The sequence below is a fragment of the Phyllobates terribilis genome, unplaced genomic scaffold (assembly GCF_046119375.1).
Source record: "Phyllobates terribilis strain yellow unplaced genomic scaffold, ASM4611937v1 Scaffold_3__8_contigs__length_932513732, whole genome shotgun sequence".
Taxonomy (NCBI): domain Eukaryota; kingdom Metazoa; phylum Chordata; class Amphibia; order Anura; family Dendrobatidae; genus Phyllobates; species Phyllobates terribilis.
In genome coordinates, this window is record NW_027362763.1 from 343,984,367 (window position 1) to 344,009,945 (window position 25,579).

General features: G+C 40.9%; 1 protein-coding gene across 7 annotated transcripts in view; it reads left to right on the top strand.

Moving 5' to 3' along the window:
- Positions 1–25,579, top strand: part of TNK2 (tyrosine kinase non receptor 2) — a 191,398-nt gene that overhangs the window by 117,286 nt on the left and 48,533 nt on the right. The window contains exon 1 of one of the 7 annotated variants that reach the window (XM_073675211.1): positions 11,553–12,796. The exons of 3 other annotated variants lie outside the window; for them this stretch is intronic. In XM_073675211.1, coding sequence (XP_073531312.1) covers positions 12,611–12,796 — 186 coding nt within the window. In that variant the 5' untranslated portion in view covers positions 11,553–12,610. Of the gene's footprint in view, positions 1–11,552; positions 12,797–13,608; positions 13,726–25,579 lie in introns of those variants that run through there. 3 more of the 7 variants (XM_073675212.1, XM_073675213.1, XM_073675218.1) reach the window with 3 other exon arrangements.

Genomic DNA, 25,579 nt, shown 5'->3' on the forward strand with positions numbered 1-25,579 from the left:
TTGGTTCTAAAAGGAGGGGGGTCGCATAACTGAATAAGTAACGCTCCCTGTGGGAACTTAGCCTTAAATAAAAACCAGTCTGCTTACCTCCTGTACCAGCACCTTTTGTCTAACCTGAACCCTATGTTCCCAGCTGGTCCTATGATATGAACAATGTCACATGATGGCTGTCGCGATCAGCAACCGCTGTCGCCAGATAGTGGGGGTGGGGTAGCACAGGATTCAAAGTAGCTGAATGATAATGATGCAGCAGGTAAGTATATTTTTTTAATTTCATGCAGTGGTCTGGGAGTATTTAAGAGAAGTTGTCCTGTAGTGGACGGCCTCTTTATGGGCGAGCTTTGTACATTATGATTATATTTGGGTTTCATGCATTTATGACATCAGTGTTATTCATTCCACAAGCAAGGATCCACTTGTCCTATGTGCATGAGGTGCAAATATCTATTCACACGGCCTTAGATGTGCTTCGACAACACAATTTGTCATGGAGGAAAATTAAAATCCATGAGACCTGTCCCCCTCACATTGAACATATGGGGAAGTGGGAAAATTACTTGTAACTGGGAAAGAGCTGATACTTTAAACTCCTTTTGAAGTAGGCTTCACATTTGGTTAAGGGACAAAGAAACTAATTAAAACAACCTTTGAAGCAGAGACCTTCTATATTGGACAGGTGATTAAAACAGTATCTACTAGGGAAAAGACAGCAAGCTTTGAGATCTGTTTACGCAGGGGAGGAGTGCAGAAGCTGCCTTTGTCTCAGAAAGAAGCATCCTGGTTTCAAAGGATATTTATCAGTGTTCCAGGCTTTGTGTCTCAATTGTCCAGATGTGAATATTGGGGTTTTGAATAGATCCAATATTTATGAGATATAGATTTTCGGCGTTGTAGCAATGGGACAAATGTGACACATTCACTCACATTGCTGAGGGGCCACTCAAATCCCTGTAACTTAATAACGGCCCGGTAGATGATGCAAACCTGGCCATTTTGATCTCTATGTAATGGTATAATCATGATAGAAAATATGATGTCAATATCTACCCGCTGGAACCTTCAGAGGCGAGGATATCCTGTAAGTTGGGATCTCATAAAATTCTAACAGACCCAGCACATCCCACAATCCGCCCCAGATGAGCTCATCAAAGTGAGGTTTGTGGGTGTAACTTTGAGATACTAAAAAGCAGTGTTTGGGTCGTTGGTCATTCTGGGAAGCCATAGTTCGCTGTGTGAGTGGTCCATTTTCCTAATCTAAGTGCTTCCCTCCACTAATCTGTGCCCCATTTCTGTGACCAAGTTTAGTAGTTTTCTTTTGTTGTCCCTTTTTATTTTATGTAATTGTATATATCGTATTGTTTTGTTTCCATTTTGTATCATCTTTGTATATTTTATGAACACTGCCTTTCTTTCGGGAATAAATATATAAGATTTAATAGCTCGGTTCCTTTTGCTCTGTAAACCACACCACTGAAGCCATACGCTACCTATAATGGTTGTCCAGTCGGCCTTTATGAACTGTTAGTGGTGGCAGCTAGTAGTTTTGTTATTGAGGAGCTGGCACTGACTGTACGGGGTTATATATAAATATTACATGTGTTGGAATCGGAGGTGTATATACCATACGCTCACTGTTAGTTCCCTAATAACCCGCCGAGCAGTGTAGGCAGCGGTGATCTCGTCCATCTCTCGTCAGCCAATTGCGTAATTGTTCTGACGATTGGAGGCAGCGAAGTTGCGTTCCCTTGACAACAGGTGGCAGGTTGGATCTGTGTGATCTCTCCGGTGTAATCTGTGACAAATTGGGGGAAGCGGTGGGATCTGCGTGAACTCCACTGGCTTTGTCTCCTTGATAGTCATGATATATAATTATACAATAATGTTAAAGCAAAATAATAAAGGGTCAGATTCATTGATACTTGGACATTGAAGACGGATATTCAAAAAAGAGAGAGCCCAAAATAAGGCATTAAAACAGTGTTGGTTCTAAAAGGAGGGGGGGCGCATAACTGAATAAGGAACGCTCCCTGTGGGAACTTGGCCTTAAATAAAAAAAAATACTGTAAGTGTGTTTACATCCTGCATCAGCACCATTTGTCTACAGGGAGCCCTATGTCCCCTGCTGGTCCTATGTGTCATGTACACACCTCTCAGTACATGACTTGGAGTGTGTCTGCAAGGGTTAATTTATCTCTTCTCACTCAATCCAGCCCTCATCCTCTATTCTAGGCTATAAAGTGGGCATAAATCACACCCTGACATAAGTCCCCGTCTCACATAGCGAGATCGCTAGCGAGATCGCTGCTGTGTCACGGTTTTGGTGACGCAACAGCGACCTCACCAGCGATGTCGCTATGTGTGACACTTTGCAACGATCAGGCCCCTGCTGTGAGGTCGCTGATCGCTGCAAAGTGTCCTGGACCATTTTTTGGTCGTTGCTCTCCCGCTGGTCAGCACACATCGCTGTGTGTGACCAGCGGGAGCAGCGATCAGGCTGGTAACTGTGGTAAACATCGGGTTACTAGGGGCACACGCGCACTTAGTAACCCGCTGTTTATCATGGTTACGAGCCTGCTAAAGTGAGCGGTAACCTCCCGCTCACTGTAGCAGAGTGGTAACCATGATAAACAACGGGTTACTAGGAGCGCGTGTGCCCCTAGTAACCCGATGTTTACCATGGTTACCAGCCTGCTCCTGCTTCAGCAGGCTGGTAACCAGGGGCAGGACATCGTGGAAAGATTCTTTCCACGATGTCGCTGCTCCCCTGATCGTTGGTGAGCCTGCCTGTTTGACAGCTCACCAGCGACCACATAGCGACGCAGCAACGATCCCTGACAGGTCATATCGTTGTCGGGATCGTTGCAGCGTCGCTAAGTGTGACGGGGCCTTTAGTCAGCACACTCCAGGAGCCCAGCTGAGCAGAGCTGCCATGTTTGACACCTCTAGTACTTTCCCAAGAGACCCCCCCCCCCACACAGGCTCTCAGTTCCTGCAATGAGGGCACACAGATGTTCTGTGTGTGTAGAGACAGTACGTGGATGGTGCATTAACTATAGTTTCCCTTACGCTTATATATTTCCTTACACTATGATATGAACAATGTCACATGATGACTGCCACGGCCAGCACCCACTGTCGCCAAATAGTGGGGGAACACGGGACTCAAAGTAGCTGAATGACAATGTTGCAGCAGGTAATTATATATATTTAAGAGAAGTTGTCCTGTAGTGAATGACCCCTTTATTGGCAGTTTTGTACATTATGATTACATTTGATGATTTGATGATGATATATTTGGGTCTCATGCACATGTGTCATCAGTGTTATATTCATCATTCCACAGCAAGGATCCACTTGTCATGTGTGCATGAGGTCCAAATATCTGTTCATACGGCCTGAATAGATATTTTAATGAATTTAAAATGTAAACTGTAAGTGGATGCTGACCTACTACAAGTCCTTATTAGATTTTTGGTTGGGTGGAAGCAGCACAGCAGGGACTTCACTATGCCCTGGTCAGGCAGCGTGGTGGAGAATTTGCTTAGTGAGAGCTGAAACCCTCCAGAAACCATGAGTTTCAGTTAGACAGTTTGCAAATTGTCTCTTCAGAGAAGAAGAGAACTAGAACTGAAGGGTCACCTATTGGAAGTAGCAATCCTAAAAGTCAATATCGACCCTTTAACGAGCCTTGCCACATGACTTAGGATAAAAGCCAAGACCAGAAACTCAATTTGCAGACACTGTTTCATGGTACTGCCCCTCATCAGTGCAAAGTGTGAGTTCTGGTTTGGCTGGATGAGAGGCGTCAGAAAGTCGCTTGTACACAATCACCAGCACTGCAACGCAGATGCAGCTCTGGACCCTGAGAGGGGTAACTTGAGCAATGTTTTTTTTTTTTTTTTTTGCGTTTCTGAGCCCTTGGTCCAAAACTTTTGAAAGGGGTCAACCAGTTTAGCGTTTGCAAGTGTTCCGTAAGTTCAAGTAAATGAATGCAGTGATTCAGACATTCAGTTGTGATGGGGTTAGGGATGTTGAGTATCAACTAGTATTTCAATTCAAGCAATGTGAGATTTATCTCAAGCAAATGCTAAATGTCACATGTGCTTCAAAAGGGAAGTAAGAGCTTCTGAGAGGGGGGTACGTAGGTGTTATGGGAAAATGGACAAACTGTTTTATCATTTTCCTTGTTAGTGGTGAACGGTGGGGGAGGTGGGGACACTGTTGTGCGGAAAACTCCAAGGTATTACGGTGTCATGTCTGTTACTGGGTTGCCGAGCTTACATAAAACTCTTGTGGGTCTCTTGGTACTTGGTTGTGACGCAAGTGGTCTTCAGATTCATATGCTTCTGATATAATTGCATTACCGCTACTGTACATCTGATTACTTCATTAAGATGCAGAGGTTTATCCACCGTGATTATCTGCTTATTCTCAGCACATGTTCGTCAGAAGGCAGGGTCTTGTTATATTCTACATATGGGCATGTTAATTGATGCACTGACTGTCCTCTTAGGAGAGAAAGTAGTCTTGTGCATATGCTGTACTCAGGCTAGACCGCTGCTTCCATTGCAGAGACCAGCAGTACAACTGCCCTGTATATGTGCAAGACAATGTTCACATGTTCAGTATTTGGTCAGTATTTCTGCAGAGTGTTGCTAAGTGCTGTCCATTTTTCATTGACTATTTGAAAGGAGAAGCTTGAAAAAATTTGTCAAGTTTTTATTTTTTTTTCATATGCCCAAAAAAAAATAAATAAAATGAAAGTCTGATGGTAAAAACTCTCACAATAAACAAACTCTGATGAAAATTGGTAATTTTTTTTTGCATTCAAGAAAAATCAGTGATATCTAAATGTGCCCTAATAGTTACAAATCTGACCTGAGGCCAGTGGATTCTTCTCCAAAATCCAGACTCTGCTCAATGATTTGTGAGGAAACGTTAAACTTGTTTGTCGGCCACCAGAATATAAATAGGACTATCACTTACGTAACAATCTGAGCTGATTGCTTTACCAATTTGGCAATGTTATGTCATTAAAATCAATTTCCTCAGTTCCAAGTAAGCATATTATAGGATACACTGCTTTTTGTGAGATTGTTTGGCGGTGGCCTACATACAGGGATTCTCCCTGGCATTTGTTTTTCATGAAGCCGTGTGGACAAAGCGTGCAAGTATCAGAATCAGGACTGAATCTTTCACAGCGCGTTTTTGTGCATAAGCATGGCATTCCCACGCTCATCATATACACACATATAGGAACGGATATCCATTTATCCAAACACGTCCTTCAGACTGCCATGTTATCAGAAGTGCCTGCTGCTCAACCCAAGCTGAATCTCCCAATGGAAAGTTAACAGGGCCTTCTAATAAACGCTCACACACTAAGCTGTCTTCTTTAAGCAATACATATTAGTAATTTTGCAATCGTTTATATCTATAAAATATTCCATAAATGCATAAAAGGTGCAGGTCCTTGCTGTTTATAGATTCCCAGCCACCTTGATTGTTACCCCACATTGTACATGATATGTATTTGGACTAGAGCAGTGATGTCAAACTCAAATACACAGAGGGCCAAAATTAAAAGCTTGGACAAAGTTGCTAGCCAACCTTGATATTTATTAAAAAAAAAGGCTACAATTAAAGAAGTTTTTCTTTATCAACTATAACAAACTTTTTTATATGGAAACAAAATTAATAGATCTTATAATACAATATTGGAATAATAATGTAACCGCAGTAAAAAGCTTATGGCCCAATTGCCTAATTTTAATATGTAATAACAAATTATCAAAAACCTTGAATAATACTAATAATAAAGTGTGATGCCAACAAAATTGCTCCAAACACATTACGATACTCCCACATTGAATTTCTCCACTGTACCCTCCACACGCACGGTATGATGACCCTGCTGTAACCCCCTTCCTCAATCCCCCTGACAAAGAATGGTGACCCCATCACAGTATGATTCTCCAACTGCAATCCTCACACAGTCCTCCATACAGTATATTGGCCACAAAAAGTGCTCCATACAGTTAACGGGGCCCACCCGTACCAAATATACTCGGGGGGGGCCCGCCCAGCTTTGCGGGCCAAATATACTCACCCTGTGGGCCCGAGCTTGACATATGTGGACTAGAGCTACAAGTATTTTACTTTAACACCAAAAAGCTGTATGTACTCCATTTTATGATTACCAGAAATTGTGCAAGTTTTGCACTTTGAAAGTGATGCAACTGTTTGCTCTAAAAGTTGCACAAATTGGTTAAAGGAGTAATCCAGGAGGTTTTTTCCCTCTATGGGGCTAAGCCCATTCTTGCCCTGCGACGATCTCTCCTGGCTCCGAGCAGTCACGGATCGCTCCTGCCAGCGATTCTCCAGCTTCCTGTGACTTCACGTTGACAGAGTAGTTCTTTTTTGTGATTGTCATGTTGATTGACAGCTGGCATCTTTTTGCACCTTTTTTCAAAATGTAGCAAAAATTGCTCAAAAGTTTCTGGTCTACACAAAATGAAGTACAAGATGCAGTGACAATTCCACACTAAAATGTCAGTCTGTATTTTTTTTCTATTTCATGTAGTTTTGCTGCTCAGCCTCACTGATCTCAACAGGCAGAAAACATAATAAACGCTCAAAGAATTGACAAAAAAAAGTGCATCACAAATCAAAAGGTCAAGGAAACAATATGCAACATGTGAATGGGATTTTAAAAATCTTATTCATTACTGTAATACTGGGCAGGGGGGGGAGGGGGCGATAGAGTAGGTTAAGTCTAAAAATGTACAGAAACAAAAATGTAGGAAAACCGCTACAGGTATAATATGTGGTGGCTGTTAGGCCCCATATACACTGCCACAGTATGGCTCTGAGTTGTGCAGATGCACAATTCACTGCACAAACAAGAGAATGGGCTCTTACCGTACCTCAGTTCACCTCCTATTTCATACTGAGGCACAGAGATTTTTTTATGCCTCTTATTAAAAAAAAAAAAAAAAAAAAAGTGTTTAAGTGTTTTTTTTCTGTGTGAAGCCATGAGGCCCAATGCTGAGGATTTGTACTCTCAAATGGTCCATGCACATGGATCTACTATATACTTAGTGCACTAAAGCAATATGAGATTTAAGCCGGGTTCAGATGGCTTTATTTTCGGTCAGTGTGCTCATCCGAGAACGCACTAATTCAATAATAACCTATGTGCCTATGTACATCAGGCATTTTTTACATGGCCTAATGATCCATGTGAAAAGAACAAACCTCAGCGTGCACATGTCTGTTCTTTACGTATCAGACTCCTGCACAAGTCCGCTAATCGGATGAGCACACAGGACTGCATCGGAGCCAGTCACGTCCATTACTGGCCTCTTTTTTCATACGGTCGTCTGAACCCAAGTAGGTCAGCCTCCGGTATCTGCTAATCAGATCTTTGGTCAGACTAAAATGATCTGGTAAGCTTCACCATTTGGCTGACTCCCCTTGGGGATAGTTATTCTGTACAGGTCCTGTAAAGAATAGCTACCCTTAGGCCTCATTCACACGTCCATTTTTGGTCAGTATTTTGTATCAGTGTTTGTGTTCCAAAATCAGGAGTGGAACAATCAGAGAAAAACTACCGTATATGTGAAAGATTGACATCTGTTCTGTGTTTTGGAGACGCTCCTGGTTTTGGCATACACATACTGATGAAATATTAATCAAAGAATACTTGTGTGAATAAAGCCTTACCCTTTCTTATACATGAATTTTTTCTCCGTTTGCCTCTACTCACACAGCACTTAAAAGTGGCAGTTTCTTTTTTTATATTTTAAGTGTAAGATCTTGTTTCTTGAATTGAGTACCATGCAGTACCTGTGCCTATGGCACCTGTGCTTTTACTGAGGTCCGGCTGATCACGAGGTACTGATAGGTGCCGATTAGTTTCCATAGGGCCTAATAAAGGCCGAGCCTCCACCATACCCGGCAGATGTGAGCTGTGTTATACAGCCGGCATCTGCATGTGACAAGCAATTGAAGCTTACACTACGATCAGTGCTGCTAATCGCTTAAATGCCACCATAAATCTCTGACAGCAGCATTTAAAGCATGTGGTCGGAGCTGCTGTTCTGGGCGTTCATCTTCCCACCAAGCCCTTGTGACATGGGATCATATCTATATGCTGAAATACAGTCTTATTGCATTATATAGGTTGTACAGTTCTAATGTAGTATATAGAGCAGTCAGATCATCATAGGGTCAAGTCCCCACTGGGCAACAAAGAAAAGGTCAAATACGTTTTTAAAAATATTTAATAATACAAAAAACTCCTGAAAATTCGAATTACCCTTTATTAATGTACATAGAAAAATCAATAAAAAGCAAAACCTCAAGATGGTATCAATAAAAATGTCAGCTCATCACATAAGAAACAAATCCTTCCTTATACAGCTCCATTGACAAAGGAAAATAAGTTGAGTCTCAATTTTTTTTTTTTTTTTTTGTACAAATATCTGAATTTTTTTTCAGCACAAAAATAAAAAGCTTTACAAGTTTGGTGTCACCCTAATTTACAGATCTGAAGAATCAAGTAGCCAGGTCATTTATACTGCACAATGAATAGCCTACAAAGAGTAAAACATTTTAGAATTGCATTTTTTGACCGCAATTTGATCCTACTCAGTACATTGAATGGAAAAATGAATGGTGTCATTCAAAACTACAACTCATCCCACAAAAAAACATGCCCTCATACAGCTATGTGGATGGAAATATTAAAAAAGTTTAGTTTTTGCTCATAAAAAATGGAGAGGTGAAAAAACGCCACACACAACTGGAAAGGATCATAAAGGGTTTAGGTAATTTACAAATACATGAAATAGATGGCTATTCTGGATCAACTGTAGTTTTGAAAATTAGATCTCATTTTTGCAAACCCACCCTAATAATAATTATACTGTGTGTGTATACTCTGCTAATCTCTGTGCAATCCAGACACTCATCTACATGTGCAGCTGCCCGAGAATGGGCAGAGTAAAAGGTGAAATTGTATTTACTTTGCTTTGTCCTTTTACCTCTAAGGGTTCACTCACATCTGCGTATTAAAAAACGCAAAATCCGATGTTCATCCTGAAAAGTTGGACGAGTGTCGTGTATGTCCTTCCATATGTCATGCGAGTGTGCTATTTTTTTTTCTCGCCTACCATTTGCATGCAATGTGTTTTTAACATCTTTTACATACTATAATACTCTGTAACTTGAAGCTTGTTACAAAGCAAACTTATGTAAAGATATAGAAAGATATTACATATATAATGGATATAATAAATATTACTATATATAGAATAGATAAATATCCTGCAGATGTATAATTTCACAATCCCCCTACATATATTAAACTTGCACCCTTTAGTGCCTTTCATGTGTAGCTTAGTGTACATGTATTAACCTTATAAATAAATAAATGACGTGGGGTCCCCCCTATTTTATGAAACCAGCAAAGGTAAAGCAGACAGCTGAGAACTAATGTTGTAAAACTGGTAAGGTCCATGGCTTCCAGCCTAAAAATACCAGCCCACATCAACCCCAGGAGTAGCGTCTGGCACTTTGCCTTGTCTCTTCCCGATTGCCTTGGTGTGTTGGCAATCGGGGTAATGATAGTTGGGGTTGACGTCCGCATGGATTTCTCAAAAATCACAGCTGGCATCAAGCTCTGGTGTTAGTAATAGAGAGGTTTCTATGAGACATCCCCATTACTAACCCAGTAATGAAAAAAAATATATATATATACACACAAAAATATACTTTATTTGAATAAACACCCCCCACACACTTTCCCTGGTTCACCAATTTATTAAAACAAACCAAAACAAGCAGGTCTGACGTAGTCCATGGAATCCAACGTAGTCCACAAATGGATACCTGAAAAACATAAAAAGAGAGAAATAAAAACTAGACACTGTCCCTCGTTCACCAATTTATGAGTCCAGCACTTCCCTCGACGTTCCCCGATTCCGTTGTTAAAAGCGTATGGAGACTCGTTCTGAGTCTCCATAGGCTTTTAGCATCAGCTACTCCCGGCCCCGGCTGCGCTCCGCGAGACCCGGCGGCTTTGAGCAGCGGTGACTTCAGTAACTATACCGCTCATCAGAGTCGCTGAATCTCTCAGGGGGCAGCGTGGCTCGACAACTCTGATGAGCATTATCGTTACTGACATTACCGCCGTCCAAAGCTGCTGTGTCTCGCAGAGCGCAGCCGGGGCCGGGAGTGGCTGATGCTAAAAGCCTATGAACGAGTCTCCATAGGCTTTTAACAACGGAATCAGGGAACGTTGAGAAAAGCGCTGGACTATGTCAGACCTGAGTGGGACCCTTATTTTCTAATAAATTGGTGAACGAGGGACAGTGACTTTACTTCTCTCTTTTTATATATTTCAGGTACCCATTTGTGGATTACGTCGAATTTGCTTTTTTTTCTAAATTGGTGAAATAGGGAAAATGTTGGGGAGTTGTTTTTAATTTTTTTTTGATTACTGGGTTAGTAAAAGGGTGTGTGATAGACACCTCTCCATTACTAACACCAGGGCTTGATGATGCCAGTTGTTATTTTTGGCAAATCACAGCTGACATCAACCCCAAACCTCAGGGCAATAGGGAAGGGCTCAAGCAAAGCACCAGAATTGGTGCATTTAATGTGATGCTCAACTTCTGTGGTGGCTGAGGGCAGGTATTTTTAGGCTGGGAAGGGACAAATAACAATGGAGCTTCCCAGCCTGACAATATCAGCTGTCTGCTTTACCTTTGTTGGTTTCATAAAATACAGTGGACCCCACTCATTTATTTATTTGGTTAAACCAAGCTAAACACCCTTTAATGCCACATGAAAGGCACTAATGGTTGCAAGTTTATAGTATGTAGGGGGCTTGTGAAATTATATATCTGCAGGATATCTATCTATTCTATTATCTATCTATTATGAGGGTTCTGGCTGTGAATTTACTTTACTTGGTTGATGCAATTTTGTTGGTTTCCTTTGAGATGTGTGCTTAAAAATCGGATGGCACACACATGATCTGTGTGCCATCCATATTTTTTTTCTCGCACCCATAGACTTGCATTGGCATCTGATATACATGGCCATACGCTGCAAGCTATGATTCTTTTCCTCAGCCCGATTACAGCTGAGGAATAATTTGCAGATCAGCACTGCCTCATTGAATAACATTGGTCAGAGTGCAATGATTTTTTTTGTGAGCGAACCCTAAATGTATTGTTACCTCTACTGCCGTCTGTCAGTTACAGAATACTTCATTTGTTCTGTCCTCCATACATTTACATGTTACACATAGAAAGCAGTATTAGAATTTCATATTGAATGCAATCTATATTTCAGTCTGCCCAGTGGATTTACACTCTATCCATTACAATTGGAGAAACAGATTGAAAGCCGCCATGCAAGCCATTCCTCAGTCCTGCATTCATTTTCTGTGTTGCAGTGCCTGGACCCTGTTGATACCTACAATGACCAGTGAGTGGCAGTCTCCTTTGGCAGGGAGTGAGTTAAGGGGATGTTGACAGATGAGAGAGAGGGACTGTTTTAAATCCCAATGGGGGCTCCCACAGGAAATTAACTCTCCATCCTGCAGTTAAATCTGACCCTTTGGCTTTGATTCAAGTAGTTAGCCATGTGAACACCACAGAGCGTCTGTTTTTAGCAGGGCAAACTTACAGCCCAAGTAGATTGTGCTTCTAGGAATGAGCTGGGACCACAGGCTACACCCTCTGAACAAGTTGTCTCTGAGTGTGCTGTCAGAGGCAGGGAGAGGGCCAGGATACGTGGGCGCTGAGGACGACGACTAACTGGAAGACTAAAATCCCAGCGCTGCCCTGGAATATAGCACCAACGGATTCTTTCTGGAATGAATCGTGATCAGCGTTCATCCTGGACACTTCACTCACTGCAGGGAGAATGCAGTCCTATTCAGGGCCCTAGAAATGCCTGGAATCTGACACTGAGACTTTACTGCTGATCTTTTTCTTTACAGTTCTTCCAAACACTGACTACCTGGATCGAAAATCAATGGCCACTGGAATGCTATTCTACCGAAATTGTAGGTGTCACCTGCCATGGGGGACTAGATTTCCACGAATTCTGCATTTTTTTCCTAACGTTTAGCACTGCAGTTCTGTCATGGATGTGTACACAGCTCGGACAGTTTTCAGCATACCTTTTGGCTTGGCTTTTATCCATACTATATATTTCCATGTTTATCAGGGTTTAAGCTGTTGAACTGTAATCATTCCCAAGAAAAGCTGTAAACTTTCTGGGATTTGCTGTTCTCCCCAATGCAGCTGCCATCGGTTGTTTACATCTGCAGCTCCTTTACATGATGTCATTTCTTTAAAAAAAAAAAACTACTTTTTTTTTTCTGGCCTCAGAAAACAAATGTTTATGTCAATTGGTGTTTTTAGAAGAAAGTAGCAATGCTGAAATCTTTGGTAATACAAGAAGCCCCAATATATCGGTGTGTCTGGAGGAGCAGAGTTAGGGTCTCTACGGGCCGGCAGCCGTCCTGAGATGGGTTATCTGGTGGGACCATCGTCTGTTTGCTACAAGCAGCTCCGGAGGGGATAGTGGAATGTCCGCCACTGGCACACCGTCACATCTGCTCCACTGCCAGGACCTGGACGCTTTATATTTTGAAGCAAACCTTTCATATTTTCCTTTCCTTGTCCATTTTTGGATTATGAATTTTGTAAATATGAAACGTTTTCAAGCCTGGAGGAACTCCCTACCTTTTATGTCTTATTTTAATATTTATAAAGTAAGTACTATGTTATTTGGTGCTTGTCATGTTATAGTTTTCATATATACTACCCTGTACCTTCGTTTTATGATTGAAATTGTGTTTTGGTAAAATTTTGGACAAAATAATTTCAGCAGCAAAATTCTAAAAATAATCCTACTTGTATTTTTATATATATGCCAAGTATGTATTCTTAAATCTATTGTCTGTAATTACTACAAGGGCCTATTGTGCAATTACTAATCTTTACCAAATATACGGAACGCTATAGATTTATTTATTGATTTTACTCACTTATAGGGCGCCATTAATTCCACAGCGCTTTACATACATTATCACCACTGTCCCCATTGAGACTCACAATCTAGATTCCCTATCAGTATGTTTTTGGAGTGTGGAAGGAAATCCACACAAGAACACAGGGAGAACATACAAACTCCTTGCAGATGTTGTCCTTGGTGGGAGTTGAACCTAGGACCCCAGCGCTGCAAGGCTGCATTGATAACCACTGAGCTACCGTGCTGCTCATAAGTCAGTTTAAAGCTTATTTGAGATGGTCTTAAAAGGGTTGTTCAAGCAGATATTATTGATAACCTATCAATATTACAATAGGTGAGCAGTATCAGATTGGCGGTGGTCTGGCATCCGGCACCTCCACCGATCAGCTGTTTGCTCCAGCGGTGGCTGGATATAAATATTGAGTGGAGCTAAACAGCGTAGCTCTCTTTAATGTGTGTTTTCTACTCTGCTGCTGCTATCTCTTAATTTTATAATTGAGTCTGAGCTGGTGGGAGGACACTAACTACTCTGACGTCTCCCATACACCGCGCACACAGCAGAATTCCTGCTCTTCGTTCCTTGGTGAGCACTCAAAGAGAGGCTGCAGCATGGAGGAAATTATACAACAGTCCTCAGCTGTGTAGATGTGATTCCAGCTGTGGGTTGAGGTAAAAGACTTGTTAGAAAGCTCAGCACGATCTGTCTGTGGCTCCCTCTGTCTGTTTTCTCATTCTGTTCCTCAATTTTCCTCACTCCCTTCCCTCTCCATAAAGTACAATAGGAGGTGTAACCTGAAATAGGGTGGCAGTCAGTCTTCTCTTCAGCAAGAGTTGACATGTTTATTTTTCAGAGTGGATCAAGATGCAGCAAGGAGAAGTGGCTATTAAGTGGAGAAAGAAGCAGATTTGTTTGATAATATATATTAAAGTTTCTTATATTTACCTGGACTATTTACCAGGTTTGTTGAAGGCACAGTTTCCATTTATAATTAAAATGCTCAATTCTTCTTTCCCCCGACATCTGTGCTGGGAGAGGCAGAGACCGTTAAAAAAACATTGATGGTTGTCCTTTCCCATGAAAATCAACAGGTTTAGCTGACTTCGCTCTTATGTGTATTTGGATCTTAAAGATCAGTGATCCCTATTAGAACTGCATCAATAGAGCAACATTGAGAGCTATATGTTGGTGCTGGGAGCTCCCTGATCCTCCTTTTCCTCTGGAATACATGGACATGTTTAAATGTATCATCAGCTGAGCACATAAGGTGCTGCTCCATTCAGTGTCCATTCATTCTCTGTGGGACTGCTAGAAAAAGCCTATTGTATTTCTCAGCTATCTCCAGCAGTCCATAGAGAAGAAATGGAGCAGGATCGGTGATATCTTCTGGATTTGGGAACAGCTCTTTAACAGAAAAGTATTTACAAAGCCCAGATCACCCATTCTTTAGACTCCTTTCTAATTCTTTGGGGAGCATATGGAAGTTATATGGCAGTCAATGGTATGTGTTGCTTATTGAAAATATGAAATATGTGTAAAATTATGGCCCAAAGCTGCAATTAAAAGTGGCCATAGTGTTGGCACTGAGGATGGAGGGCACGCCGTTGGCACTGTTCATTTAGAAACTTTGGTTGTGCTGTTATCGGGCACAGCTCAGTTATTATAAGAATCATGTGTATCACATAATGTAATGATTTCTCTGCACAATATGGCCGTTCTGTATGTGGTGCACGATGGGGTTACCATTAGTAGAAAGGCTTATGCTACACTTTCGTTTACTGTACACGCTTTATTTTAGTTTTCACTCTCACATTGCTATGGGTATTGGTTAATGCTGCAGTTGGTGTAGATTTAGGTGTATTCTGGTGTATTCATTTATGGCTGTTAAGTGTTTTAGTATTACAGGAGTAATCTGGATATCTAAAAACAACCACAAGGTATGCCAAAATAGTTCTGTCCAACTGGAAGTTTGCCAGTTCCAGCTGCTTCTGGAAGCCTCCATAATGCTGCATCTGATTGAACATGGCACCATTATTTCTTTCTGAAGCTGACAACAAAAACCTCTATATACCTCCATATGGAGCTGAAACACTGAATAGATGTTTTTGTATCCACACTTGTGTTCGGCTCAAACTGCGTAACTGAACCGAGCCTAATGAGATCAGGTTCAGGTCTAGTTCACATAGCGCAGTTCGGTAAAGTGCTTTTCTTACCTGTTTTAATTTACACCAGAGATGAATGGTAACTCTTTTATGATCTTGCGATTTTCCGTTTTGTGCTTTTGTTTTTTCCTTTCCTACTTCCAAGAGCCATAACTTTTTTTATTTTTCCATCAATATAACCATATCGGGGCTTGTTTTTTGCGGGACTTTTTGTAGTTTTGAATGGCACCATTGATTTTACTATATACTGTAGTGTACTGGAAAATGGGGAAAAAAATTCCAACTGTTGGGAAATTGCAAAAAAAAAGTGCAATGCCATAATTGTTTTTTTTTTCTTTTATTATTATTATTATTATTATTTACCATGTTCACTATATTATAAAACTCAGCAGGCAATTTGATTCCCCAGGTCAGTACGAGTACACGGATAACAAACATGTGTAGGTTCTTTTATATTTAAGTGGTGAAAGCAAATTCTGAAATTTGTAAGAAAATGATTTTTGCGTATGTCGCCATTTTCCAAGACCCGTGGTGTTTTAATTTTTTGGGATCTTGGGCAGGGTGAGGGCTTATCTTTTGCAGTTTGAGCTGACCATTTTATTGATACCATTTTGGGGTAAATACAATGTTTTGATCTCATTCTATTGCAATGTTCCGGCAGCCAAAAACCCCGTATTCTGGCGTTTGGATTTTTTTTTCTTGTTACGCCTTTTACCTATCAGATTAATTGTTTTTAGATTTTGATCGGACATTTCTGAACACTGTGATACCAGATATGTGTAATTTATTTTATTTTATTTTTAATGCAGTAAAGGAGGGGGGGGGGGGTGATTTGAACTTTTGTGGGTTTTTTTTCATATATTTTTAAAAACGCCCTCCCCTCCCCCCACAATTTTTACTGACTTCAATCGTCCCTTTAGGAGACTTGAAGCTGCTAGCGTCTAGCTGCGAAGCTCGCGATCTCTTATGAACGCCACGAGCCGGCGTTCATAGGAGTTTCACAATGACCGGCATGTGGGTCCTCTGCAGACCTCCGGCTGTCACGATAACCCATTGGCGCCCCGCGATCATGTGACAGGGGTGCCGATGGGCGGGATTTGTAACATGCTTCCGCCTGACGCATGTTAAATATGCATCAAAAGTCATGAAGGTGTTAAAGGAAAAGTATAGAATAAACATGTCCTCTTTTTGTGAAATCTCAGTTTTGTATTTTCTTGCATTAGAAAACTAAATTATTATTGGACTGTGTAAATGCAGCTAGTTCATAAGGCCCCCATACACATAAGATGCTTTGGCTGACAACTAACTCTCCTGACTCCCTCAAACTAATTAATGCTTTGCTTGGCCAAGAGCTTCTGTACTTTCCATGAGGGTTGGTTCACACAACCAATTTCTCCACATCCGAGAAAAATGGTCCAATTATTCTGATCAGACTTTGATCAGAGTGGCATCAGATTTTCTGGGACATGGAGAGAAAAAAGTTTCTTCACCTTCTCCATTCTGTCAGTCTGTGAAGATCAGATTGCACCCAGATTTCATCCGAGTGCGTTGCGATTTTTTTCATGGACCCATAGACTTGCATTGCAGATACTCGGATCAAAATTTTACATGTCTCCGTTTTTTTTTCACAGACCACTCAGATATGTTGTATAACCTCAACGAGAATATCATAGGTACAAGTGCAATCTGTGAATATCTGTCATGTGCCGCAGCCACAACACTTTCTGTATATAGAGGCCTCTAGGCACCTCATGTTGTCAATGCGGATTCTTTTCATGCCTCCCAAGTAAAAGGAAAGCTGTCTAAGTTCTCCTACAAAGGCATGTGCTTCCAATTGTGGACACATTTTTCTTTAATTGTCTTATGAAAGCAATCAGGGACTGTGGGATGTTTTTGTTACAGTTTGTATAGAATTGTATACTTGTTTTTACCCTGGTTTAACTTCTTCCTGTACCCTAATTTACATCAACCAGTATTGGTTTTGAAGGCTCCATTTTGCATGATTTGCTGTTTTTTTTTTTATTTCTTCACTTATTGCCTCAATTTGGAGTACAAATAATGGGTTATATTGTATATGATGTATTGAGAAACTTTTTTCTTTTGAGTGTAAAATTAAACAAGCAATTCTGAAAAAGGACCATAAATTCTGACCTGGTTTTTCACAGTGATACCAAACCCGCCAAGTTTCTAAAGTGTCTTCCGAGTACTGTAGTTTTTTTTCCCATAGTTTCCTGACAGTTTGGACCATCTGTGTTTTTGTAGTGGTTCACCATGGTTTTTGTGAAATCATTTTTTTTCACTCCATTGAACAATGAAGAAACCTCTAGGGTTTTTTTTTTTTTTAAGCAAAAACTATATCGGAATGCTCCAAAAGACGTCCGGGCAACTTCTGAGCGCGAAAGCATTGACTTGTGTTGTAAACTACAGAATGTCTTCCGAGCAGAAGATGCATGAAGATTGGTCAGCTCCGTTTTTTTAACAGCTTGGTGTGTTTTGAAACCTGAAGCAGTTATTCAGAAACTTGACCATGTGCATAGCAAGGCTATGTTCACACCTTGCGTTTTTGCTGTATTATTTTTATGCAAATTCAAAGCTGCTTTGTACAGTACCAGGAAAAGCTGTGAGATTTCAGAAATCTTATGCACGCGCTTGTGTTTTTTTTTTTCCTTGACTGAATTGGAAAACTGCTGCGTTTTTGAAAACTGCAGCATTTCAATTCTTCCAGCGTTTTTGCAGCGTTTTATCACCCATAGAAAGCAATGAGTAGGTGCAAAAACGCTGCTATCAGTTTTTGCAGCGTTTTTGGTGAAAGAAAACGCAGATAGAGCAGGATATGAAACCCATTTATTTTTGTAATTTTTCCAAGTTTAAACCAGAATGCCTTGGTGTCCTCACATGAGCATGGATGTTAGTATTAGTACAGTTTAATTAAATTAGTGATGTGTTAAAGTAAACATTGCCTGACCAATCCAATGCCCCACCAAAGTGTAAAGTAAACAATGCCCTACCAACTTAATTCCCTACAAATGTGTAAAGTAAGCAATGTCCTACCAAATTAATGCCCTACCAATGTGTGAAAGGAAACCATGCCCTACCAACTCAATGCCCTACCAACTTAATGCCCTACCAGTGTTTTAAGAAAACTGTTCCTGACCAGTTCAACTTACCCAGCTATTTGTATGTTTGCAATCATGTATTTTTTCATGAACTCATGTAACCTCAGTAGCACAAGTTGTAATTGCAGTGATACCAGTTAAAGTGTATGTGTAGTTTCATGTAACTTATCAGAATAAGCTGCCATGAGGAGTAACACCATTTCTTGCCATTTTGACTTGTATCCTGCATTTTCCACCAATTTTACCCCCTGCAGGTCATTTCTGTAATTTCACTGGTCTCTGAGCTGGTTAGTGGAAACTAGCTGGTTTGATGCCTCCTATATACTGCACACACGTGGGGATGTCAGGCCCTGGCAAAGTTTTTTTTACGAAGCACACTCTGGGGTAGGCGCCATCCCTAGTAATTTTTTGTGGGTATCTTCTTCTTCAGCCTCTTTTTTTTTTTTTTCATGCGTTTTTTCTTAACGATTTGTCTGTTACCAGCTTGTCTGCCATTCATAGTAGTATAAACCTTTGGATACATCTTTTCACTTGTCTACATCATTGTGACTATTAGCTCTTTATAATATTATTCATGAGCATTCTATTATTTTTTTATAGCTATGGTATTTTTTAACTTTAATAATATTCTCATCTTGCTGACATTACTTCGATACTGCAATATATTTTTTTGGTTTTTATTGCCATGAATATGTGCCCTTCATTATATACTTTCTGATTCCATCATTGTGCATCTGTTCCATGTCACTTGAATCATGGTTTCATATGTCAGCACTCACTGAAGTACTGTCATATTCAGATGTGGCCTCTCTACCTGTATCTTATGTCATTGATATATATCAATACCCTCTTATTTATACACTGCTCAAAAAAATAAAGGGAACACTCAAATAACACATCCTAGATCTGAATGAATGAAATATTCTCATTGAATACTTTGTTCTGTACAAAGTTGAATGTGCTGACAACAAAATCACACAAAAATCATCAATGGAAATCAAATTTATTAACCAATGGAGGCCTGGATTTGGAGTCACCTCCAAAATTAAAGTGGAAAAACACACTACAGGCTGATCCAACTTTGATGTAATGTCCTTAAAACAAGTCAAATGAGGCTCAGTATTGTGTGTGGCCTCCACGTGCCTGTATGATCTCCCTACAACGCCTGGGCATGTTCCTGATGAGGTTGTGGATGGTCTCCTGTGGGATCTCCTCCCAGACCTGGACTAAAGCATCCACCAACTCCTGGACAGTCTGTGGTGCAACGTGACGTTGGTGGATGGAGCGAGACATGATGTCCCAGATGTGCTCAATCAAATTCAGGTCTGGGGAACGGGCGGGCCAGTCCATAGCTTCAATGCCTTCATCTTGCAGGAACAACTGACACACTCCAGCCACAGGAAGTCTGGCATTGTCCTGCATTAGGAGGAACCCAGGGCCAACCGCACCAGCATATGGTCTCACAAGGGGTCTGAGGATCTCACCTCGGTACCTAATGACAGTCAGGCTACCTCTGGCGAGCACATGGAGGGCTGTGCAGCCCTCCAAAGAAATGCCACCCCACACCATTACTGACCCACTGCTAAAACGGTCATGCTGAAGGATGTTGCAGGCAGCAGATCGCTTTCCATGGCGTCTCCAGACTCTGTCACCTCTGTCACATGTGCTCAGTGTGAACCTGCTTTCATCTGTGAGGAGCACAGGGCGCCAGTGGCGACTTTGCCAATCCTGGTGTTCTGTGGCAAATGCAAAGCGTCCTGCACGGTGTTGGGCTGTGAGCACAACCCCCATCTGTGGACGTCGGGCCCTCATACCACCCTCATGGAGTCGGTTTCTAACCGTTTGTGCAGACACATGCACATTTGTGGCCTGCTGGAGGTCATTTTGCAGGGCTCTGGCAGTGCTCCTCCTGTTCCTCCTTGCACAAAGGCGGAGGTAGTGGTCCTGCTGCTGGGTTGTTGCCCTCCTATATCCCCCTCCACGTGTCCTGGTGTACTGGCCTGTCTCCTGATAGCGCCTCCAGCCTCTGGAGACTACGCTGACAGACACAGCAAACCTTCTTGCCACAGCTCGCATTAATGTGCCATCCTGGATGAGCTGCACTACCTGAGCAACTTCTGTGGATTGTAGAGTCCGTCTCATTCTACCACGAGTGTGAAAGCACAACCAACATTCAAAAGTGACCAAAACATCAGCCAGAAAGCATTGGTACTGAGATGTGGTCTGTGGTCCCCACCTGCAGAACCACTCCTTTATTGAGGGTGTCTTGATAATTGCCAATAATTTCCATCTATCGTGTATTCCATTTGCACAACAGCATGTGAAATTGATTGTCAATCAGTGTTGCTTCCTAAGTGGACAGTTTGATTCACAGAAGTTTGATTTACTTGGAGTTATATTCTGTTTAAGTGTTCCCTTTATTTTTTTGAGCAGTGTACATTTTTACAGTACCCTGGTACTTTTAATAACTTTATACATGTCTCTTTCCCTCTGGTGATGTTGCCTCTCTCCACATGATTCTCTTTTTACGTATGTTATTACGATAAGATTAAAGGAGTATTCCCATGTCCCAGATCCTATCCCAATATGTAGTAGGTGTAATAATGGTAATATTAGCAAATATCTCCAATTAGAAATGTAGTATATTTTTTCTGATTTGCTATCTCTCTCACCTCATGTGCAGGCATCGCAGGACCTTAGGTATTCATGGTTATGACCACTAGCAACTAGCTAACTAACTGTGACTTTATCAGTGGATGTAACCATGAATACCTAAGGTCCTGCGATGCCTGCACATGAGGTGAGAGAGATAGCAAATCAGAAAAAATATACTACATTTCTAATTGGAGATATTTGCTAATATTACCATTATTACACCTACTACATATTGGGATAGGATCTTGGAGATGGGAATACCCCTTTAAGTCAGTTTTTAAATAGACTTTGGTGTTACCTTGGATGAAGTCCTTTCTCTTTCATAGATTATGCATTTATACTGGGCTAGTTTTGGTACAAATATTTTTTTGACATTTAGTTAAGTATTTTTATGCCCCATTATCTGTCGCCACATTTTTCTCACGTTTTACACACATGGAGTACTGCTTTTCTTTCTCTGCAACACACATGGAGCATCATGGAGCAGAGTATACTGCAGTACTGAACTGTGCGCCTGTGAAACCTGCTAGAAGCTGCAGTATGATCTGCCTTTGTCTGCCGGTCTCTCGCTACGCTGAGTGCTCTTCACTCTTCCTCCTCCTCTCCATAGAGTTTACTAGGCTCTGTAGTCTGACGCCTCACTCAGCTGGCAGCCTGTCTTGCTTTGGCCCCAAAAAATTTTAGTCGTTTTTTTTCCAGAGTGGATGGTGAGTTTAGGACGAGGGGAAGAAATGGCTCATACATGGAGAAAAAAAGATCATTTCTCTGATCTGATATATTACAAAGTTTCTTATATTCTCTTGTACTGTTTATTTAGACCAGGGCTACACTGCAGATTTTTGTAGAACTACTGATTTTGATTTTTAACTAAGCGTCAGCTGCAGCTGAAGCGAAATAGTTAATATCAAGCAGTAGTGCAACAAAAGTTGGTGTAACCCAGGCCTTATGCAAAGTTTATTCAAACAGTGACCATTTAAGAGTACTTTTTATTATATTTTTATTTAAAATAATAACAATAAAAAAAAAAATTGGGAAGTCTGCCCCCCCCTTTTTTTTCTCTTTTTAGTCTCTTTGCAGGACTTTACCATGTGATCGGTAGCAGAATACTTCTGTCTTGCAGTGCATTAGGCCACTTGTAAAGCACACATTGCACATTTGGGCCCCTCTGTGGACCCATTGCTGTCATTGCTCCCCCATGATTGAATTGTGACAGATGGAGCTGCTGGGATTGGAGTTATCTCTGAACTTTGTACTAACTATATATCACCAGGGAGTACAGTGCAGGATGCAGAGGAGATACTGTAGATACTTTTCATTATTTACGTGAGCAATTTCAAAATTGTACTATTTTCATCCTACAAATTGTGTATTTTAGCATCACTTTTGAACACTGTTTTCATTTGTATACATGTTTTTTCTGTGTCCCGATTAGGCTTGTTTTTTTTATTGTTATCCGTATCATATCTGTTTTTGTTCACAGTTGTATTAAAAAGAAAAAAAAAATCACTATTGCCTTTTAACACCCAATACTGTAAAACGGATCAAAATGGAAGTCCTTTTTTGTTGACATTAACACATAGGTAGATAGTAAGTTCAGAATGCGAAGAGCCTGGAAACTATTGGCTTAAAAAGGTCCTGTCCCCAAGTGAAAAGTGGCCGGATATTGCTCTTTTATTCCCACTGCTCCCCGGGGTATTCCCTTTTTAAAAAAAAAAAAAAAAAAAAAAAAAACCTGCCGAACGATTCTAGAGATATGGGCCTTTTTATTAAGCGCTGATTGTTATGGCCTTTACAAGGGTCGGGGCCCACAGGATTCTCTGGGGGGTGTCTTTAGGCAGCGATGCATTATTACCCAGTGGGCAATGCCCCTGGGATAAGTCTGCAAAATTAGCACAAAAGAAATAAGCCTATATTTCTGGATCAAAGGCAAATAAAAAGTATCACATCAGCTCACCCTGTCCTGGTATCGGTCAATCTGATAAGGGTGTGGTGCATGGGCAGAGACCACGGGCCGGCTCCCGAGTGAAAATAATTAGAAGGTAGGGAGACATCTAGAAACCCCAATTGAAATGACTAAAAAAAACCCATTATTTATTAGTAACTATTAAAATATCAAAGGGGAAAAAATAAAAAACAAATCCATTAGGCCTTCTCGTTTCGAGCACTAAGGATTTTAATCTATTATTTTTTTTTAATCGAAACATGTAGGCGCATAGTGTTTTTTTTTCCCTTTTGATATTTTAAAAGTTATTAATTAAAAATGTTTTATAGTCCTTTCCATTGTGGTTGCTGGATGTCTTCCTGCCTTCTACCTGACCGTATTTCTGCGTCCATATGGCAAGTTAAAAAAAGAAAATTAAAAAAAAATTCACTGAATATTCAGGGGAGCTGCTGGAATAAAATAATAACAAACACTGTCCACTTCTGACCTGGTGACAGGTCCTCTTTAAAATCATGTTCAGCAATGTACTGGTTTAGCTGCAACTCCAAATATGTCATATGTACAGTACAGACCAAAAGTTTGGACACACCTTCTCATTTAACGATTTTTCTGTATTTTTATGACTTTGAAAATTGTACATTCACACTGAAGGCATCAAAACAATGAATTAACACATGTGGAATTATATATTTAACAAAAAAAGTGTGAAACAACTGAAAATATGTCTTATATTCTAGGTTCTTCAAAGTAGCCACCTTTTGCTTTGATGACTGCTTTGCACACTCTTGGCATTCTCTTGATGAGGTTCAAGAGGTAGTCACCGGAAATGGTCTTCCAACAATCTTGAAGGAGTTCCCAGAGATGCTTAGCACTTGTTGGCCCTTTTGCCTTCACTCTGCGGTCCAGCTCACCCCAAACCATCTCAATTGGGTTCAGGTCTGGTGACTGTGGAGGCCAGGTCATCTGGCGTAGCACCCCATCACTCTCCTTCTAGGTCAAATAGCCCTTACACAGCCTGGAGGAGTGTTTGGGGTCATTGTCATGTTGAAAAAAATGATGGTCCAACTAAACGCAAACCGGATGGAATAGCATGCCGCTGCAAGATGCTGTGGTAGCCATGCTGGTTCAATATGCCTTCAATTTTGAATAAATCCCCAACAGTGTCACCAGCAAAGCACCCCCACACCATCACACCTCCTCCTCCATGCTTCACGGTGGGAACCAGGCATGTCGAGTCCATCCGTTCACCTTTTCTGCGTCGACCAAAGCACAGATTTCCACTGGTCTAATGTCCATTCCTTGTGTTCTTTAGCCCAAACAAGTCTCTTCTGCTTGTTGCCTGTCCTTAGCAGTGGTTTCCTAGCAGCTATTTTACCATGAAGGCCTGCTGCACAAAGTCTCCTCTTAACAGTTGTTGAAGAGATGTGTCTGCTGCTAGAACTCTGTGTGGCATTGACCTGGTCTCTAATCTGAGCTGCTGTTAACCTGCGATTTCTGAGGCTGGTGACTCGGATAAACTTATCCTCAGAAGCAGAGGTGACTCTTGGTCTTCCTTTCCTGGGGCGGTCCTCATGTGAGCCAGTTTCTTTGTAGCGCTTGATGGTTTTTGCAACTGCACTTGGGGACACTTTCAAAGTTTGCCCAATTTTTCAGACTGACTGACCTTCATTTCTTAAAGTAATTATGGCCACTCGTTTTTCTTTACTTAGCTGCTTTTTTCTTGCCATAATACAAATTCTAACAGTCTATTCAGTAGGACTATCAGCTGTGTATCCACCAGACTTCTGCACAACACAACTGATGGCCCCAACCCCTTTTATAAGGCAAGAAATCCCACTTATTAAACCTGTGAAGTGAAAACCATTTCCGGTGACTACCTCTTGAAGCTCATCAAGAGAATGCCAAGAGTGTGCAAAGCAGTCATCAAAGCAAAAGGTGGCTACTTTGAAGAACCTAGAATATAAGACATATTTTCTGTTGTTTCACACTTTTTTGTTAAGTATATAATTCCACATGTGTTAACTCATAGTTTTGATGCCTTCAGTGTGAATGTACAATTTTCAAAGTCATGAAAATACAGAAATTTTTTTAAATGAGAAGGTGTGTCCAAACTTTTCGTCTGTACTGTATATCATGAGGAAAGTGGCTACAACCTTGCTAAAAGTCATTTGCAATATAGGTTTTACTTCAGTGTTTGTGATTATTCTGATTTACTGGGCAGCTTAAAGGTTTTCCATTACAATGATATTGATGTCCTGCTCTTAGAATAGGTGATCTATATAAAATCGGTGGTGGTCTGACAGCCAGCACCCCTGCCGTGACCATGCAAGGGTGTTCTGCTCTGCACACTCTGTACATGGAGTTGGCAGCAGCTTATTGATGGGGAGCTGGGTGTTGGTCTCCTCCACCTTTCTGTTATTAATGACCTAGCTTGTTCATAGGTTACCATTATTATTGTAGTGGAAACTACTTTAAAACTCACAAGAATTTTTGAGCCCCTAATTTATCCTCTTATGTGAAAGCTCGGTGTTAAGTAATAAACCAATATGATGATTATTCCAGCTCACAGCTTTCCTACAGTCCTAAACAGAAAGCCTGTCTAATCATACAGTGACATTAGAAGAAGAGACATATAACTAGACTGCATTAC